This window comes from Prunus persica, chromosome G7, assembly GCF_000346465.2.
Source record: "Prunus persica cultivar Lovell chromosome G7, Prunus_persica_NCBIv2, whole genome shotgun sequence".
Classification (NCBI taxonomy): domain Eukaryota; kingdom Viridiplantae; phylum Streptophyta; class Magnoliopsida; order Rosales; family Rosaceae; genus Prunus; species Prunus persica.
Genome location: NC_034015.1, coordinates 3,433,930 through 3,454,471, shown reverse-complemented (window position 1 = coordinate 3,454,471; position 20,542 = coordinate 3,433,930). Strand labels below are relative to the sequence as shown.

Genomic DNA, 20,542 nt, shown 5'->3' with positions numbered 1-20,542 from the left:
CAATTGACGCCCTTACGTGTTCAACATTGTCCAATTTCATTCTTCCGTTAAGTTAACCAGACGGTCAATCGTTAAATGCTAATGTGGCACCCGTGGGACCCACCCCACCAGCCGATTAACCATTCCACGCATGTGAGTTGAAGGGTAGTTTAGGGTTTCAACAATTCAAAAAAAATTACAAGAAATCGCTCCCAAATTGGGCAAAAGCTGGAGATCGAACAAAAATCCCCAAAACATCATTCATCCTCAACCTTAGTTTAACCTAAATCATAAATCTCCATAGCCGAGAGCTCAAATCTACAATTTCAAAGAAGTGAGAAGAAATTAGTTGGAATTTTAGGGCTCCAGGCGCTTCGCATCCCTCATACGGTAAGTTGCTTTAAATTTTTGGATTTGGGTTATCTGTGGTGAATAGGTTAGAGGTCTTATAGGTTTTTGTGGTTTGAATGTTGTGTTTTATAATCTCGTGGGAGAAGTATGAAAGATTTTGTCGAATATAGGTGATCATTCTACAGATTTCAAATATAGGTGGTCCTTCTGCAGATTTTGAATATAGGTAGTCCTTCAAGCTAAGCATGTGCTGGCAATGTCTGCCTTTAATAAGGTCAAAGTGCCTACCTTTAATAAGGCAAAAGTGTTAGGTGAAAGGGTGTGAAAAGGGTTGTTTAATAAAAAACTTAACTTTTTCTATAATGGTCCTAAATTGAAAATAATTGAAATTGTGTTTTGGTTTTTGTGTAATGTGTGAATACTATGTTTTGTGTTGTGTGTTATGTTTTAACTGAAAATAACCCATGTTTGGAACTTGTAATATGTAAGTGATCCTGAATTGTTTTCTATTCGAATGTACCATGGTGGTCAAATCTGTGGTAACTGTTATGCTTGTGGCAATGTAGCTTGGTTTTATTATTGTGACAATGATAGAATGTCAATGATTGAGATAGACAATATGGTAAGGGAGTTAGGCTATGATGGGGTGATTAGTTACTGGTATAGTATCCCTACCTATAGCAATGGTGGCCTAACCAAGCTTAATGATGATCAAGATGTCATAGACATGCTTGTATTTGTACCAGAGACAAGGCTAATAGACATCTTCCTGCATCATGGGGTTGATAGTAATGAGGATTGGTGTTGTAGTCAATCAAGATCAAATCTATTTGTTGATTTAGAAGCTGATATTTTGCATAACAAAGAAGTTGTGATTGAGGAGCTTGATGACAATTATGGGGTTATTGCTCTTATTGGTGGGAAATGCAAACAATGGAGACAACATAAAATTTAAATTTTTTTAAAAAAAAGTGTTATGATAGAAGAGCTCAATGAAGACCCAAATGGGGAACAAAGTGGTGGGAGTACACAAGAGGTAAAGGAATCTAGACAGGGTGTTTCTGAAAAAAGCAAAGAAAAAGCAGTACATAGGGAATCTTGTGCAGCAGAGAGTGAATCTTCTGCAGTGCAAACAGACAAAGAAAAAGCAGTTTAGAGGGAATCTTCTGCCCTTGTAGACAAAGGGAAAACTAAAGTCAGTTCTGTTTTTGGGAAAAGGAGGGCAAGAGCTTTTGGTAAAATGAGGTCCAAAAATGTAAAGAAGACATGTGATAAAGAAGACCAAAGGTCCAATACTACTGAGGGACTAGTTGAGAATGAGGTGGTTGAAGCAACTGTAGAAAAGAGCAAGTTATCAAGATGTCATTCAATGAAGACAAGAAAAGCAAGGAAAAGGACCACAGTCTGTGATGATGAGGAGTCAGTAGACAGTCTTGACTTTGATTTTGCAGACCCCAGCTTCAGTTGTGATGATAATGATGATGATGTCGATTTTGATGAATGGGTGGACAAACATACTGAGTGGGTTGGAGATGGGGCAAAAAGGAAAAGAGCCAAACTCAACAAATGCTAGGGTTGAGTCTTGGGATTGGGGTGCAGATGTTGAATTGGATTCAGAGGAGTATGATTCTGATAATGTGCAGCCTAAATATGACTCTGATGATGACACTCCAATGAAGGATAGATGGCCAGAGTTCAATCCAACAACTGACATGGGGGATCCACAGTTTGAAGTTGGGATGAAGTTCAATGATTGTAAAGTTTTTAGATCTGCTGTCATAGAACAATTTATAAAGATGAATAGGGATGTTGTATTTGTGAGAAGTGAGGCTTTCAAGCTAAAGGCAGTTTGTGCATATCCAGATTGTCCATAAGAGATATATGCTTCCAAAATGCATAATGAGAAGACCTTGCAGGTTAAGAAATATGAGGGTGAACACACTTGCGGTATTGTTTGGGAGAATCCCACTGTCAAGTCTAGTTGGCTCAGTGCCAAATATATGCAAATATTGAAGAGAAATCCAAGTAGGCCAATTAGCTCTTTCATAGAGACTGTGGAGAAGGATTATAACACTGGAGTTTCTAGGCAACAAGTTTATAGGGCATTGAGGCAAATTGAGGGAATATACACAGAACAATACTCCTGAATTTGGGATTATTGTGAAGAGTTAAGGAAGACCAATCCAGGAACAACAACCAAAGAGTTAAGGAAGAATTGGACAAAGGCAATTTGCCCCAAGATTTTTAAGAAGGTAGAGATAAATAAGGCAAAAGCATGTGGTTGTGTCACTATGTGGTTAGCTGGAGGAAAATTTCAAGTTGGCAGTGGTGGGATTTCACAGTATATTGTGGACTTGGATTTGAGGAGCTGTTCTTGCAGAGAATGGGATTTGACTGGTTGGCCTTGTGTTCATGGAGTGGCATCTATAAATTACAATGGGGGCCTGAATGTAATGGATTTTGTGGATGCATGTTATCACACTGAGACATATTTCAAGGCATATGAAAACCTCATACTACCTATGAATGGGACGGAGTTGTTGGATAGAACTAATATACCACCATGTGTGCCTCCTTCATACTCCAAACAACCTGGAAGGCCAAAAAAGGGTAGAAGGAAGGAAGCATGTGAGTCAAGCAAGAAGACCAATGTTGTTACAAAAGTTCAAGATTCACTGAAGTGCGGCCAATGTGGAAGAAAGGGCCATAATAAAAGGACTTGTCATAGGAATCTGCCCCCAAAACAAAAATAAAAAATAGGAAGGCTGAGGTAAACATCTCAGGATGAACATTTGTTACTTTTATTAATTTTTTGATTTTTTGTATATCCTGCAACTAACAGTTTATTATTTTTTGTCTCATCCCAACAAACTATTTAAACAAGTGAAGTTGGTCCCAATACAACAACAAGGTGAGCTAAGCCTACAAGAGTTGTGCAGAAAGGTAAATGAAAGAGAAAGGCCACCACTGCAGTTGGAAGTTCAAATGTACCACCAAGTGATTTAGCTGCTCCATCCTTAACATCTGCCCCTCCTGCAAGTGGATCTGTCCTTCTTGCATTAACTGAAGCTTCAGCTGGCAATTCTTATTTATTGAGGAAATGACCTATGATTGTGGGAGCATCAGACTTAAGCTTCAGCTGGTTGGGTTAGGCTATTTTGTTATCACAAGACAGTTTTACCTTTATTAGCTAGTTGGGTTAGGTTATTATATTATTTTGGAAGACAAGTTGCCTTATTTTGGGAAGATAGCTTGTGATATTTTGTAAGATAGGTTTTGTTTTGTTTTTTTTTAAACAGGTACTTTTTTTATAAAAACAAGTTATGTTTTTTTGGAAAATAGATTCTGTTATTTTGGAAGGTTGTAAATGTTATTCTATGGCCTATTTTGTTGTTATGCTGCAAGTGAAAATGACTTTGTTGATATTTTGTAGAAACAAGTTGTTGGAATGAAGAGGTTCATTTTGTACATATCAATACATCATTGCATTACCAAAACATCACATTGTATGCAGATTGCATAGCTATAATGCTCATTCACATTACATAGTCAAAATGTTCATTCCCATTACATAGCCAAAATGTTCATTCCCATTACATAACCAAAAGCATAGTGCTTTCTATACCAAAAGCACAGTGCTTTCTATACCAAAAGCACAGTGCTTTCCACACCAAAAGCACAATACTTCCCATACCAAAAGCACATGCACCCTAAAACACCCCATTTCATGCCAACTCCAAAGTCTTCAGCTTCAGTCCATCTGATCCACTATTCCCTCCAAAGAAGAACATTGCAATAAACATCCACGACACCACCAATACTACCCAAAGAACCTTCTCTCTGCGTCTTACCTTTGCTAGTGAATTCTCCAACTTATCCCACGATTTTAACAGCCCCAAAATCACAACTTTACACCTTTCACACATTTCCACATCATACCAAACCCAGAAATCACAACCTCCTCTACCTGACACAAGACCCACTCTATAAATTCATATTTGCACCTACTACAATTCAAAATCTAATATTTTGCATCAAATCCAGTTTTTTACCTTTGCAAACACAGCGAATTGCCTCCCAGGATTCAAAATTGTCCACGAGGTTCGGATTCTCGCATTCTTACCACACCAACACACAATCGCCTTATGCTCCATTTCTCCTTCATTTTTTGGGTTAACAATCTAATACACTCGAATAAACCTTTTGGACGGCTCACTTCTTCGAAATCGTAGATTTGAGCTCTCAGCTATGAAGATTTAGGATTTAGGTTATACTGAGGTTGAGGACAAACGACGTTTTGGGGATTTTTGTTTGATCTCCAGCTTTGCAACGCATGCCCAATTTGGGCGCGATTTATGTTTTTTTTTTTTTTGAATTGTCGAAACCCAAAACTACCCTTCAACTGTCATGCGGGAAATGGTTATTCCGCTAGTGGGGTGGGTCCCATGGGGTGCCACGTTAGCATTTAACTATTGACCTTCTAGTCAACTTAATGGAATGATGAAATTGGACGATGTTGAAAACGTAAGGGCATCAATTGATAAAATTGATACCCTAGGGCCTAATTTGAGAATGACCCTAAACTAGCATGGTGTCTTTTGTCGTTAAACTTTTTTTAAATAATTTAATTTAATTTATAAATAACATCTTTATTTTTTCTTTTTTTACACATGCATCCAATTCAACAAATTTGTGAGTCCCATATGTGCCATGTCAACATTTTTAACAGAGTTTTTGACTGACTTGACGATGTGGTGTAAACTGAGATGCAAAACATCAATCAAGGGGGTAAATTGGGCACTTTAACTTTCAGATGGTAAAGTGATATTTGACCATAACTTCAGGGGGGCACTACAGTAAATAAGCCTAAATAAAAATCGAAACCTTTATGGAGTCTTTTAAAGTAATGATTTAATATGTCCAAATTTGAATGAACTTTATAGATTGAGTATACTCATAATTTTTTTATTAAATCGTGATTCAATACCCGAATTAACTTCTTTTAAATCTTTTAAAATCTCAATCAAGGGCTAAAATATTAATAATATCAACGAAATATTGAAGATATTATCATTTTTTTGGGTTTAGGATATTTTGGAACATATCTATACACATATCGTATAAGTATCGATAATATCGGAAAATATCGATGTCGATAATTTTTCTCACACTTCAACAATATTTGGCCAAAATATCACTATAATATCCATAATATTGAGATGATGAAGACAATGAAAATGACCACTTTTTGAGCCTATGAAAGGAAATTCCATTAGAACATATAACAGAGGCGTGAATGGGGGAATACGATACCATAAGGACATTTGAAGAGTCATTTACACTAACACCCCTGAGGTTTCTTGTGTTTTCACAAAACCCCCTCAGGTCTCAAAAATTACATGAACAACCCCTAAGGTTTTAGTTTGTTTTCACAAAATCCCTTTTAGTTGATTGTTTGTCCAAAAATTGATGATTTCATTAAAATTAAAAAAAAAAAACTTATGTAAATGGCAAAATTAACCTCAATGAAGTATATGCAATCTAATTTCAAAGGCCAACTTTGTCATTTGGAGAATTTTTTTTTTTTGGGGTATAAAATCATCAATCTTTGAATGAAAAATAAATGAAAAGGAGTTTTGTGAAAAAAATTTAAAACCTCAGTGGGTGGCCTTGTAATTTCTAAAACCTCAAGGAGTTTTGTGAAAAAGCCGAAAACCTTGTTTGTGCAAATTTCTCACGGGCGAATATTCTTGTGTAGATTCTTTAACCTTCGAGCTTTCTTCTGTCTCTTCCTCGATTCCTATAAAACAAATAGGAGTAAAAGACCACACCCAGAGCTTGTTGCCCAAAGGCCCTCCGATACCTAAGTTAGTTCAATTGGATCTTTGAGAAAATATGCGGCAATAGCTAAACTGGACGGAGTTATCTCTCATGTGAAGAGCCGGGTGGCCGGAACCATGTGTGGTGGCACTAAGCCATGTGGGAGAGATGAGAGAGGGAGTGGCCGATGGCCAGAGAGAGAGAGAGAGAGAGGTTTTGGTGGGGTTTTACGGCTAGGTTTAGGATTACCTCATGTGTTGAATATGGCTATGTATTTATAGGGTCTAGTCATCTAAGGTTTTTCAAAGAATATTGTCTTATTTGGAAGGAAGATATTATTTCCCTTAAATGAAGAGATTGAGTCAATTAGGGATTTGATTGGGATCAAATCACTAATTGTTGATAATATCTCCAACATAAGATAATATCATTAATTGATGATATTATCTTTTAATTGGTGATTATATTCCCAAATAAAAATAATATCTCATATTTAAGATAATATCCCTATTTTTAGTATCAATTAATTTTTCAAATAAATGAGCTCAATTATTGACCTAGGTGATATTCTTCTTGTTCACATAACACCTTGTGATTAGAAGCTGGATTATTTGCTAGCACAAATATCAAGGGGTGTTAGTATAAATAACTTATATTTGAACATTATAGGAACTCTATGTGGTACTAAGTCATTTATGTATTTTACTATGCAATGTATAAAGTGTAAAATATTGTAGTAAATCATTATAAATAAATGATTATGGTGTGTTTAATCTTCTTTCACTAATTTCTAAATATTTTATACACTCGCATTGTTTGCTAGCTCGCTATATAATCAACTTAAATCAGTTAAGCTCATCAAGCAAATAATTTCTTTCCATTTTTTTGTGATAAAGTAATAGATAATTGACTAAATAAACATCCTCCAAAGTTTCAAGAAAAAATTTCAATTTTTTCTACAATTTCAGTGGTTTTTATTCAATTTTTATTCATATCGATAATTTCCCGAGATTTTCGTGTTTTTGGACCACCAATATTTCGAAACCATCGATATTTTAGACCTAGATTTCAATTGAATACCCCTTTAAAACATAGTTTTTTGTGTTTTTTTTCTTTTCTTTTGTGTTGTTATTTTCGGGTTGATTGTAAAAAAGAAAAAGGTCACTTTTGATTCATGTAGCCTATCAGTTTTTTCACTTTTGTCCTTGTAGTTTTAATTTTGTCAATTTTGTCATTATAGTTTCATAATTGTAGCGATTCTAGGACATGCCATGAAACAAATTGACAAAAATAACGATGTGTCCTTGAATGACTACAATTATGAGACTACAATAACAAAAATGACAAATTGAAAATTACAGGGACAAAAATGAAAAAATTGATAAACTACTAGGACCAAAACTGACTTTTTGTCTTTGGAGTTAATGGGCATGAAGGGACAAAAATACCCCTCATGTGAAGGGCACATAGTTATGCCGTAAAAGAAATTGACTGAAATTATGATTTGTCCTTGAATTGTCAATTACAAAACTACATTAATGAAATTGGCAAAATTTAAATTACATGTATGAAAGTGAAAAACCCGTTAAACTACGGGACTAAAAATGAATTTCTGCCTTGTACAAATATGCAGGTTGTGATGGATTTATGTGAAATGGAGAGAAGCTGAGAGTGTCATTGAACTTCACCCTTCTAAATTTGAAATTCTAAAAAAACACGGTGATAAGTCGTTTGCAGCTGCACTGTGTCAACCCAAAACGTCACACTTCCAAGTCTCAAACCCTTCAGCTCAAAGCAAACAACAAATGGCTCCAAACCCTGTATCACTCGCTCGTAAAACCCCTCTCCTAAACCGTTTCGTGGGTTTTTCTCGTAGACCCTCTTTGCATTCTGGTCCTCAGTCTAGGATTGCAGCAAACCCTGTTCAGATAAGGGGCTTTAGAAGCTCTTCTTTGAGCCATTGCCACTCACATGCTCCGCATTCTCATTCATATTGCCTGAATTCTGGCAATGGAGTCGTGTTTAAGGACTTGGGTCGTTCTGAAATAGGTTTTAGGCAGCTGGGTTTTGACCGGTTTCGTCTCTCCGTCGTTTCGGATGGTGGGTCGGGTGGAACTGGTGGATATGGCGGTTCTGGTGATGGAAATTATGGTGGCAGAGGTGAAGGAGGTGCCGGAGATGGTGGTCGTGGTGAAAACAATTGGTCGTTGCTCTCTTGGTAACATATGCCAACTTGAAGCTTTAATTTCCGAACTATCCTTTATTTTGGTACACTATGGCTATTGATATATATTTTACCCAAAAGGAGTTAATTGAAGTGTATTCTTACTCTCTCTGTCACAATAACTGAGAGCTCGTCATAATTTTGCTTTGGTCAATTGCCTTCTATACTGTCTGTCCAAAAGGACAAACTCTGTATGGCCACTTAATTGTGTTGGAATGATTGTTCCAAAATTCTGGTTGGAGACTGTTCTCACGTGAGCTTTCATTTTGCTTATTTATTTCTAGATTGAAATTTTTATTCTTTTGACTTTCGTTTTGATAGCTTTCTGCATGATACATAAAACGTCAGCTAAACCAGTTCATATAAGTCTCCCATTATCTTGACATGTCTGACTAATGAGGTTTTACATTCAAGCTATGGATGTAAAGGTTTTGTACCATTGAGTGTACATCTACATCAAAACTTGAAATGCTCAAAGCTTTGGCAAACATATGTACGAATATTAGCACTTGGTCCTATGTTCAAGCCTGAGGATGGAATAGGATTGCGAACCTTTTTCTCAACAAATCAAATTGCAAATAAAATATCTATTCCGCCTCACCAGCATGGATTTTATATTATTACAGGTATTTGGATCTTCTTGCAAAGTATCCAGTGTCAACAAAAGCTCTTACGTCTGCCTTTTTAACTCTCATTGGAGATGTGATCTGCCAGGTATAGTTCCTGGAGTTGCCATTAAGAAAAGTTATTAAATAATATCTTTCTTTCTCTGTTTTGCTACGTTATCTTCAACTTGCACTTCCAGTATGTCTATTTTAATTTGAATAGATAGTAAAAACATGAAGAATTCAGAGGAGTGTTTATTTGGTTTCTTTTGGTAAAAAATTATGTGTATAGAAAATGATAGTGTTTATTATACTACATTGGCCTATTAGAATGTAGAATCTACGGCCGTTGGTTTACTTCTTTGAGACCATGCTACAAAATTTAAACACAATATAAGACAGAAGGCAGATCAACTTAGACTGATTGCCACCTAACTAAAAGAGGATCTTCAAGTTCAAGCTGCACATTTATTGTTGAAGTTCTTACTGACAGCTGTTGATGTTCATCCTCTACCTTCTACTCCAGAGTAACAATTCCTGACAACTTGCTCCATGACCACACTAATACTGGACACGTTCATCTTATACCAACTTCTTTGGATGATATTTTATATTCAGTTCTACACAGTTCAAATATAAGGTTTTGGTCTAAAGGGAAAATTAGGAGTTAAAGGGGATAATTAAATGTCATACGGTTCTGAAAAGAAAAAAAAAAGTTATCTGGTTGGATTGGTCGAGTTGGCAAATCCAGTGTGATTTTAATGTTATAAAAAAGAGAATTGGAAGAATGATGAAGATGAAGCTCGAAAGGGCCAAGACCAATTCTATCTCTGTTCCAGCAATAGATTAGCTATACATCTCTGGTTTTGGTGCTTACTAGAACTCCATATCTTGATCTTAAGTAAGCTACACAGTTTCCCTGAGGTTGAAATAACATACTATAAGTTGGTTTAAATTAGTACTGGTGATCGTAAATTACTCTGGTAGTTTATCGTTTTGATAACTTGCTATTTTCTCACGGAATATAACAATACTTGTAATTCTTTGTCCAGCTTGTGATTGATAAAACTCCGGACCTGGACTTGAAAAGAACATTCTTGTTTACTCTGTTGGGGCTGGTGTTAGTAGGTCCGACGTTGCATTTCTGGTAACCATTCAGAATTCCATTTGTAAGCCTGAAATTTGTAATTTCCATTATAGCCTTGAATTCATTAAATTTTTCTAATATAGGCTACAACACTTTGAAACACACAGTAAATGTCAACCTATGTGATTGCTATCTTTACATCGTTATGCTACAAAATATGTTGGATTTTGTAAATAAGTAATCTAATTTCATGGTAATTTTTCTTTGTTTCTATGTGTTCTGCTCTTGTAAGTTTCCATTTCATCACCTTTTGTGTCTCTAGGTATTTGTATCTAAGCAAACTGGTAACAACGCCTGGAGCATCAGGTGCATTCCAGCGCCTTCTACTTGATCAGGTTACCTCAACTTGTGATTTTAGGGTTTTTTTTTATTTTATAAATTTTTTTAAAATTTCATGACACATCATCATGTTAAGTTTTGAGTTATTGTTGCTGCAGTTTATTTTCTCTCCTATATTCATTGGAGTTTTCTTATCAACATTGATGACACTGGAGGGAAAACCTTCACAAGTTGTACCCAAGCTTCAACAGGTGGTGTTAACGGAATTATATATATCACCTTTGAAACCTAATGGAATGATTGTATTTACTTTTGTATACAAACTGTTTTGTTAATATGATGTATCTACTTTTGCAGGAGTGGTTTTCTGCTGTTCTCGCTAATTGGCAACTGTGGATACCTTTCCAGTTTCTTAACTTTCGGTTTGTCCCACAGCAATTCCAGGTTAGAATGGTATAAATGAAGCTATACATTTTTTAGGGCTCCTAGACAGGATATGTGTGGGACATTATGAAGTTGCAGACTGAAGATTGCCTCGCTGCCTCCTGACATATAAGACTTCTGTGAGGAGCCAAGAGTCTCTCTGCCTCTAGATGTATCACAGTTAGAAAAGATTTTAGAAGTTTAGTTAGTATTAATTCCTTGTTAGAAGTTGTACATGTGAACTTTGTGTTTACTTAATTTCCATTCAGCCTAGACTAAGCATGCCAATTTAATTTGTGGTTGATAGAATTCTACTTGAGAGGAACAGAAACAAAATTAAATTATATAATAGAACTTCTTTAGGATTCAAAAACTGGACTGGAAAATACTGAAAATGGATGGTATGCTGTGATCAGAATGTAAATACAGTTTTCAGGAAAATGGATGGGATTCCTGACGTAGAAGCTGTAATGAGATGCAGAGAGATAGGGAAATTATAGGAGTGGATAGAGAATCAGAGAGGAAACAGAGATTATGAAGAGAAATTTAGAAGAGCATAGAAGGAGATGGACAGAAAGAGACTTGTAGAAGAAAGAGGGGAAAGATATAGAAAGTTATTCAAGAAGGATAAGTTTATTCACTAACAAAGTATTTCCTACTCAACTACAAAGGAGGTATTGAAAAGGACCTAATGTTGCTAGAAACAGGAAAGTAAACCTAATCTTTCTAGAAACAGGAAACTAGAATAAGCCTAGATTAAATATCCCTAGTCCATTCTGTGTCATACCAAGATAGTGGTCAAGACCTCATATTGTGCATGGAAGATATTTCCCCAGGCTTCAATGTTTTTTCTTCTCTCTGTCGCTTTGTGGTGAGAATCGGGTAGGGGGGAGGTTTTAGGAAGAAATCTGGGTTTGGGAAACACCTGTGTTAGTCTCTTTTTCTTCACTATATACACTTGCAACCTCTCCTAACATTTCCACTGCTAGAATGTGTGACATTGATATTTTCCTTTCTTGAAATTTAAATGACTCTAAAGTTGGGGAGCTTTCGTCCTTACTTTGTTGGAAAATGTCCCTTTATATCCATCTAGACTGATAGAAGAAGCTGGATTTGGAGTCTTTTGAGATTCCTTGTAAATCTTTTGCAAGAGGATTGGCGACCCATCTATTTCTTGCTTCCATTCTTGTCCCATGATTTCGAAGGATACAGTTTATATATTAGATGAATGCTCATGGGAGGGTCAACACTAGTGCTATGGTTGAAAGGAGAAAGCCTAAAATGTTTCTCTTTCTCCCCATTGGTATATTATGCGTAAAGGAGAGGCTCAAAGTGTTTATCATTTGCTTCTTCATTGTCCAGTTGCTTTAAATTTATGGTGAGGACTACATTGAGAAGCTGGTTAGAGCTGGGTGGTTCCAGCATCTTGTTTAGCACAATTTTGTAAGAAGCACATGGAATTCAGGGAGGGAAGAAGTGTATAGACAGGTTTCATTGGTAGCATTTTAAATGTCTTCTTGCCAGCTTTAGCTTCTGTGTCAGTGGACTTCTTGTCCTCTACAACTTTTTGTACTCTCAGCTTGTATTCATCTGGTCTTGATTAAATAATGTTTCTTATTATAAAGAATTACTGAAGTCGGAGTAACAAACTACGAAACCAATATGTTATGATTTTGCTTTATGTTCTAACTTCCAATTTCATTCATGGAATCCTTTTGTTTTATTTCGCTTTAAATTATGTTGATTTTTGTGTTTTCAGGTCCTTGCTGCTAATTCCATTTCTTTGATATGGAATGTTATCCTCTCGTTTAAAGCTCACAAAGAGGTTCTTCAAAAATAGGTATGTTAAAACCAGAAGTTGTTGGTGGATGAATTTGTGTTAGACAAGAAATTAGTCTTATTGCCCTACATGTTGTAATGGCTAATTGCTCTTATCATGATTTCTTTGGAATCTACCCTAATTGTCATGCATTAGTAAGGGAGAAATTGAACATATATGAGCTAACAAAACAAAACCCATTTACAGCTTCTTGGTTGGCCACAACTCCAAAGCCTGATTTTATGGTCTGGTAACATAATATTTCATAGCTTTGGTCTTAGTTGTATATAATGGTAGCTAGGCTTGCGTCCCAATTCTTGAAGTCTTTGCTTTGATTTTTGACACATCTCCATAATCATAGACCAGTAATATGAAATATCAATGTTTTATAACATAAATATCAATGTTCTGCTGGAAATGAAATTGAAAACAATGGGAAGATCATCGTATCCCATTACATCAAATGGCCGAATACATTGGGCTAACTATATAGTTAAAAATCCAGTATGTAGTACCAGGTAATGTGGTCGCACAGACATAGGTCCAGCTTTAAAACTGATCCATCCTCATGGTGGACTTGTTTGTTATTTTAGTGAATAAAAGGTACTTGCAGAAAGCACTTTGATGCTGAATTTAGTGTTTGCAGGTAGAAGTTCTAGAGTTAAGGGTTCAGTATAGTACATCTGAAGTTTGTTTTTCAATCTTTATGCAGACGCTTGAAATAAGAATTTCTTGACTTCCACTTTCCCAGGATTTCATTTCTAAGGTTAGGGCGTTTTTATGATGGTTTTGGTCATGTCTGCATGCAAATTTGGTGATGTTTGTTTAACCTAACCATTCCCGATGTGGATGAACATTTCATTATCTTGTTCTATGTTTTGCATGTTCATACTTCGGTTTGTACTGGTCCATTTTTGTTCATTCTTTAGTCTTTTCTTGTGTCAATTTGCTAATTCTGACAACAGTTTGCCGTTGCACTTGTGCATTTCGTAGTGGTGATTTCATTCCTACAGAAACGTATTAAACTTTGGAAATAACAACTTTTTCATTAGAAATTGGCATAGAAATCTCCCCCTCAACAGTAGCCTAGTTGGCCTCCGACAGGTTATAGAGCCAATAAAGAGTGAGCCCTTGCTATATCCATTTGATCTTGTATGAGAAACAATAAATAAGATGAGATCCAAGACAGTGAAGGATGTGCCCCTTGGTTCTTGAATGGACTACTTACCTGAACTACATTAAAAGCTTAAATCATCATTGACATCTGAAAATATATAACATGACGTATGAATATATTACAAATGTATAATTGTTAACGGTTTCTACCACGTAAACTCAAGTTATGCAATTGTTGAAACATCTTTTAAACCCGGACAGTTATTAGTCGACTAGCTCAAGGACATAATCTTAAAAACAAAACAAAGCAAATAAAATATAAAATAAAAAACAAGAGCGATCAATGCTTAACCGTGTGAATTTTGTTATATGTAGAAGTTGCAACTATTATCTTGCTGTGTCATGATAACCATTGCTTATGTATATTGTTCAAGGTATGAATGAATGCGACAGCAACAAATGGAGCCTATGCTGATTCAAGGATCTACAACGAGTTCTGCTTCTTATCTGGAGAAATGTATTGTGTTTAGATGTGACACAGCTTTGAACTATTCTTCTTTTTCTGTGTTTTGCGCATTGGTTGCCTTAATTTTTTTGGTTTACCCATGTCTCTTTTCCCGTTTTCTTGTATTTAGCTTCTATGCAGGTGTAATATCAATGGCCAAGAAGATTTTTTGATGATTTTCTATGCATCTATGTCTTGGACTCGTGTAGCTGTGGCAAAATGTGAAGGCTAAATAACCCACCCCAACAATTTTCAGTTTATTTTTGGAAAAACAAAAAACAACAAACAAGAAATTTATATATTATTGGTGTCCATTTTCCAGGTTGGGATATCTGGCCTGAATGATTATTAGTCAATATATGTTGTGTTAGTGTGATTTTCATAGAGTTGACAAATTCTTAAATACTATTTATCAAAAATAGCTAAAACTTGACCCTTAATTTCAAAAATGTCAATTTTTGTAAAATATTTCAAATATAGCCAAAAACTCCCCTAAATAGACACAAGTGCTGTTAAATTTAAAACCTGCATAAATCTGAAAAAGAAACTTTATTAAATAAGACTTTGGAATATTTTTAACCCACGTTTGTATATAAGATCAGAAGTTGATTTATATCATCTTATTTATTGATAAATGAATAAATTTTTTCTCAAAGTGTGATGCAATAGATTGCGTACAATGTGTATAAGAGAACACACTCACATCAAAAGTAACCCAAGTAAACTAAAAATACAAATCCAGCCAGAGGCGGAGGTACTCTAGGGCCTGAGGTGACCCTGGCCCCTCCACAATTTGCTCTTAACACAGTAAAGTTTGGGTTTTTAGTTCATATATTTAACAATGCAAACCATATAACAATTGCAATCCATAATAACTTCATTTATAATTATATGTAAAATGTTTGTGGGCCTATTACATAACTGACATAAAAAACGAAGTATTAATCCTCTAATAACCAAACCGATGAGCCAGGGGAATAGAAAATAGTTTGACAAAAAGAAGAGAATAGAAAACAAATAGTTTACAGGGAAGTGAGATTTTATCAGTAGAATTTTTCGTTTTGATACATGAAATTGAGTACAAAGTTCTAAAAAATGTGCATTTTTTCTTCTATATATATTATTGATGTAAGATTGAATTTTTTTCTTTTTTCTATACTTGTATTATGGTTCGGCCACCCTACACATACAATCATGGCATTATCCAGCACAACATCAATAAAATAACTAAAACTTAATCATCTGCAATCTGTAATATGCAGCATACAAAATCTAGCCTTCCACACCATATATAAAATTTGGATAAATTTGGAATTACAAAGAGATTAGAATGCTAAAGTAGAAAATGAATGGTGAAGCAAGTAAGAAACAACAATATTATCAAGTATCTTACATTTTTTTTTTTAACCACCAAACAAAACTAAAAATAGGAATCCCATGATAAGTTCCAGAATGCTGCTCCTAGAAAATTACATACTAAAATACAAATTAAATATAAAATGGAAGTTAGAAGTTAGGCAAGGAAGTTTAAAGCGCAGTAATCTGCAGATAGAGGAAACTTTTATCTTGATGTGAATGGAAAAAGTTTGGCTTATGTTTCTTATGCTTCACAATTCAGATTCACAATATACAATTTTCTGTTTAAATCGCCAACAAAAAAATGTTGTTTTTCAATGGTTTTTGGATGTATTCCCTATGTGTAATATAATTTAGTATGAAGATTAAACGAAGAAGAAACTGAATGAAGAATCAAGGAAGAACTGCACTCACTGTTTGACTAAGGTAGCAATACATCTACAAACGTACATATAAAGATTCCCAATCTAATAGGGTTTTCTTTTTTAGGTTTATGTGGATTTTAAATTTAAGGGCATTTGTGTCTATTTAGGTGAGCTTTTTGCTATATTTGAAATATTTTACAAAAACTGATATTTTTGAAATTAGGGGTCAACTTTTGGCTATTTTTGATAAATTCTCGTTAATAGTTAGCCTTAAAAGTATGCAAAGTCATTCATTCAATAAATTTTTTAAAAGTCATTAAGTTTTTGGATACCGCCAAACTTTTACGGTGCATTTGAATGAGGATATAAACTTGGGATTTTGACAAAAGTTAGAATTTCTAAATTGACTTGAACCAATTCCCATGTTTGGATTAAAAAAAATAGAAATTTAAAAATTCCACTTGGGAAAAAAATATGGAATTTGGAGGTCATAAATCCCAACTTTAAATTCTATCTAAAATGTCGTCATTTTTAAAATTTCAAGATAGATTGAGTTTAAAAATAAAAATAAAAACTTTACAAATAAAAGTTAAACTCCATATTTAAATTCCTTACAAATTCTAGAACATTAATTTCCATCATTTATGAATTCATTTGTACTTTTAAATTTCCTCATCCAAACGCATTAAAGACTTTTAAAAGTCACAACTAGATACCACTAAATTTTTAAATACTTTTTAAAAGTCACAATTGAATACCACTAAACTTTTAAATACTATTTAAAAGTCACAGTTGAATACCTCCAGACTTTTTAACCCTATAAAAGTCTTTAAAAGTTAGAATTGGATGCACCCCAGGTTCCAAATACTTTTACTTGGTATAAATAAATGATCGATGATTCTACAATTTATATAAAGGATTATTTATTGATATGCCCCATATGCTTTGCTTCTAGTCTCACTCCCACCCCCCACCCCCCTATACTTGCACTTCATGTCATTTTTTTTTTTGGAAGTAATAAATGTTCATTAAAATTGTGAAAGGTTACAGACTCGAGCGAACAAACGTGGTCTCATTAAAACCTTGCCTAGGAAAACCTATTGGGACAAAACCTGGGACTAAGGAAAAAGAGTGCCACACGCTCCATAATGGCTACAAACAAAAGATCATGACAACTCTAGATTATTAGAGTCAGCTTGAAGAAACACATTGATCCATGAAGGACCCTCTTCAAGCCAAACGTTTATGGACACACTACCTAAAGCAAACTTAGCAAGTCTATCAGCCACAGTATTACACAATCTGGGAGCAAATACAAAAGAAAGTGAATCGAAGTTTCTAGATAACATGTGGATGTCGTTGATAATCCCTCTTGCAACCCCAAAAGTCGCAATGCCAGAGACAATGTCGTTAATGGCATTCTTCGCATCTGTCTCAACTACTAATGAATCGTAGCCGGCCTCCCATGCAAACTAAAGGCCTTCCCAAATTGCTAAAAGTTCAGTAATCTTGGCAGAGAAACATCCAGTGATAGGGACTGAAATTGCACCCATAAGATCTCCATGCACATTTCTGACAACTGCCCCCAATCCACGCTTCCAAACAGAAGTACTATAAGCGACATCCACAATCAGTTTCAACTTACCAGGAGGGGGAGGACACCAATGAGTAGAGGAGGGAGAATGAGTTTGCACAGGTGTAGTGTTGGCGGAGATAAATTCAATTGAAAGGCGATGGGTTGTTGCATATAAGTCATCAGGGTGACGTCCTTTTTGGCCATGCATTCGTGTATTTCAATCAAGCCAAATAAGCCAAGAAAGGTATGCAAAAACCTCCAGGTCAAAGTTCAAGCCCACTGAAATTACATGGCACCAAAGATCAGGAAAAGTAGGTTCATGCCAAAAGTTAATCACTTCACTAAGAAAAGAAAGTTTCCAAATCCTTTTCACCTCACGACAGCCCCATAAAGCATGAATAATGGTTTCTTGAGAACCATGGCCTTGAGGGCAGCAACTATTATCTCCAATATGTCTATAGGTAAGAGCCCAACGACAAGGTAAGGCGTTTTGTAATGCCTTCCATAGAAAAAGCTTAACTTTATTAGGAACTCTTACCCTCCAAACTTGTTTCCACATTGAACTCGAACTTCCTGCTCCACTACCTTGACTAACATTAGAGCCACTAATATTCACACCAACATCTCTTGAAAGGTGTAATCCAATCCAATAGCCACTACGAACTGAATACTGACCATTAGAAGTATAGTGATAACAATAGAAGAATACTGAGAAAAAGAAGAAGAAAGAAGAAGAAGGAAGAAGAAAAAGTCTGAGAATATAAGGCTCTGTATTGATTATTGTTAAGAATGATTACAATGTAATAGTACTTATATAGTAAACTAACATACTCTCTTAACAAACTAACAGACTCTTAACACTCTAACAGACTCTCTTAACAAACTAACAGAACACGTGCCATTCAATATGAATATATGGTTATCATTCCCCCTCAAACCCAGCTGAGCTGCTAAGTTGCAGATTCCTGCAATGTCTCAGAAAAATAGGACCATGTAATCCCTTTGTGAAGATGTCTACTACTTGTTCTTCAGTGGGAATATAATGCATAAACAAGTCTTTCTTCTGTACTCTTTCTCTTACAAAATGAAAGTCAATATCTAAATGTTTGATCCGAGAATGATACACAGGATTTGAACTTAAAGCAAGAGCTGAAAGATTGTCACAATGTATTGTAGGAGGCTGTGGTAAGAATATCTTTAAATCAAGTAAAACTTGTCGAACCCAAGCTAGATCAACTGCTGTATTAGCTAATGCCCTGTACTCAGCCTCAGTTGAACTTCTAGAAACAGAAGTTTGCTTCTTAGATTGCCAGGAAACTGGATTATTGCCAAGATAAAAAATAAAACCAGTGGTTGATCTGCGAGTATTCACATCTAAGGCCCAATCTGCATCACTATAAGCATGAAGATCCCAAGATCCGCTTGTAAAATGTAGACCATGATCCAAAGTACCATGAATATATCTCAAGATGTGCTTAACCAACTGAAAATGTAAATCTGAAGGTTGAGTCATATACTGACAGACAGTATTACCAGCATAACAAAGATCAGGTCGAGTGAATGCAGTGACCCAACAATACTCCTGTAGATGGTTGGATCAGATAAGGAGTCACCCTCCGAAACTAAAAGCTGACAATGTGGCTTACATGGAGTAGTACAAGGTCGAAAAGTATTCATACCAGCCTTTGCAAGTAAATCTCTAGCATATTTTGTTTGACAGACAAAGATATCTCCATTATCATGATAAGAAATCTGCAATCCTAAGAAGTAGGTTAACCGCCCTATATCTTTCATTTCAAACACAACACTTAATTCATCAATAATCTCTTGGACTAAACTATCTTTAGAACCAGTCAAGATGATATCATCAACATAGAGTAGAAGAATGACACTATCTGAACCAACATGCTTAACAAAGAGACTTGGATCAGAATGAGAAACAGTAAAACCAATGGCTGGAAAATGACCTGTGAACTTTGCATTCCAAGCTCTAGGTGCTTGCTTTAGCCCATAAAGAGATTTTCTCAATCGACAAACATGAATTGGATATGCAGAGTCTTCAAAACCTTGAGGTTGGCACATAAACACTTCTTCTTCAAGGTCACCATGAAGAAAAGCATTTTTCACATCAAGTTGTCTAAGAGACCACTTGTTCATAGTAGCAATACTCAAAACCAATCTGACTGTTGTATGCCTTACAATAGGGCTAAAAGTCTCACTAAAATCTAGACCAGGAGCTTGACTGAAACCTTGTGCAACCAAGTGAGCCTTATGTCTTGCTACAGACCTATTTGAGTTCTTCTTAACTCTATAAACCCATCGGCTACCAACAATGTTTTTATCCATAGGCATAGGAACTAAATCCCGTGTACCTTGGGTGTGCAAAGCTTCAATTTCTTCTCTCATAGCCTGTATCCAAACAGATGACTGAGAAGCAACCTTATAAGTAGCTGGTTCAACAGCTTCATGAAGGGATGGAATAGTAGTAAGATAACATTGATATTCCTCAAATGGCTTAGCCTTGACAATACCACTCTTAGACCTTGTATGCATAGGATGTATAGGAGGAGGCATAGATGGTGAAGAAGATTCATGAGAAGGCAAAAGAACTTGTAATTGTTGAGCACTAAGAACTTGTAAATTCTCTATAGAGTCTGCACTCGAAGCAACTAAAACAGGATCACCACCAAAAGATGTAGAACATGGGAAGGGACATCAGAGGATTATGAGGAAGCAAGACTAGGATCTGGACTAGAAGCCAAGGAAGGCACATGGTGCAAAACAGAAACTACAATATGTGAAGCCTTGGAAGAAGATGGAGTACAAGAAGAAAGATTGCTAAATGAAAGTGAAGGCTTGGAATGCTTAAAAGGAAAGACACTCTCATCATGAGCCACATGTCTAGAGAGAAGGAATCTGTGAGTAGTAGTGTTATAGCAGATAACACCTTTATAACCCTTAGAATAACCCATGAAAA

General features: G+C 35.5%; 1 protein-coding gene across 3 annotated transcripts; it reads left to right on the top strand.

The window, feature by feature from the left end:
- On the top strand, positions 7,794-14,644 carry LOC18769596 (protein sym-1). 3 transcript variants are annotated; one of them, XR_002272738.1, is made up of 9 exons: positions 7,794-8,368; positions 9,001-9,088; positions 10,032-10,126; positions 10,389-10,461; positions 10,564-10,656; positions 10,763-10,849; positions 12,588-12,668; positions 13,360-13,413; positions 14,198-14,597. XR_002272738.1 is itself a non-coding variant. In XM_007202219.2 (8 exons), exons 1-7 carry the CDS (start codon positions 7,956-7,958, stop codon positions 12,666-12,668), a joined length of 930 nt encoding a protein of 309 aa, XP_007202281.1. In that variant the 5' UTR covers positions 7,795-7,955; the 3' UTR covers positions 14,198-14,597. The 3 variants fall into 3 exon arrangements, 1 of the variants encoding a protein (XP_007202281.1); XR_002272739.1 differs by lacking the exon at positions 13,360-13,413 and having other exon boundaries at positions 7,795-8,368; positions 14,198-14,280; positions 14,399-14,644; XM_007202219.2 differs by lacking the exon at positions 13,360-13,413 and having other exon boundaries at positions 7,795-8,368.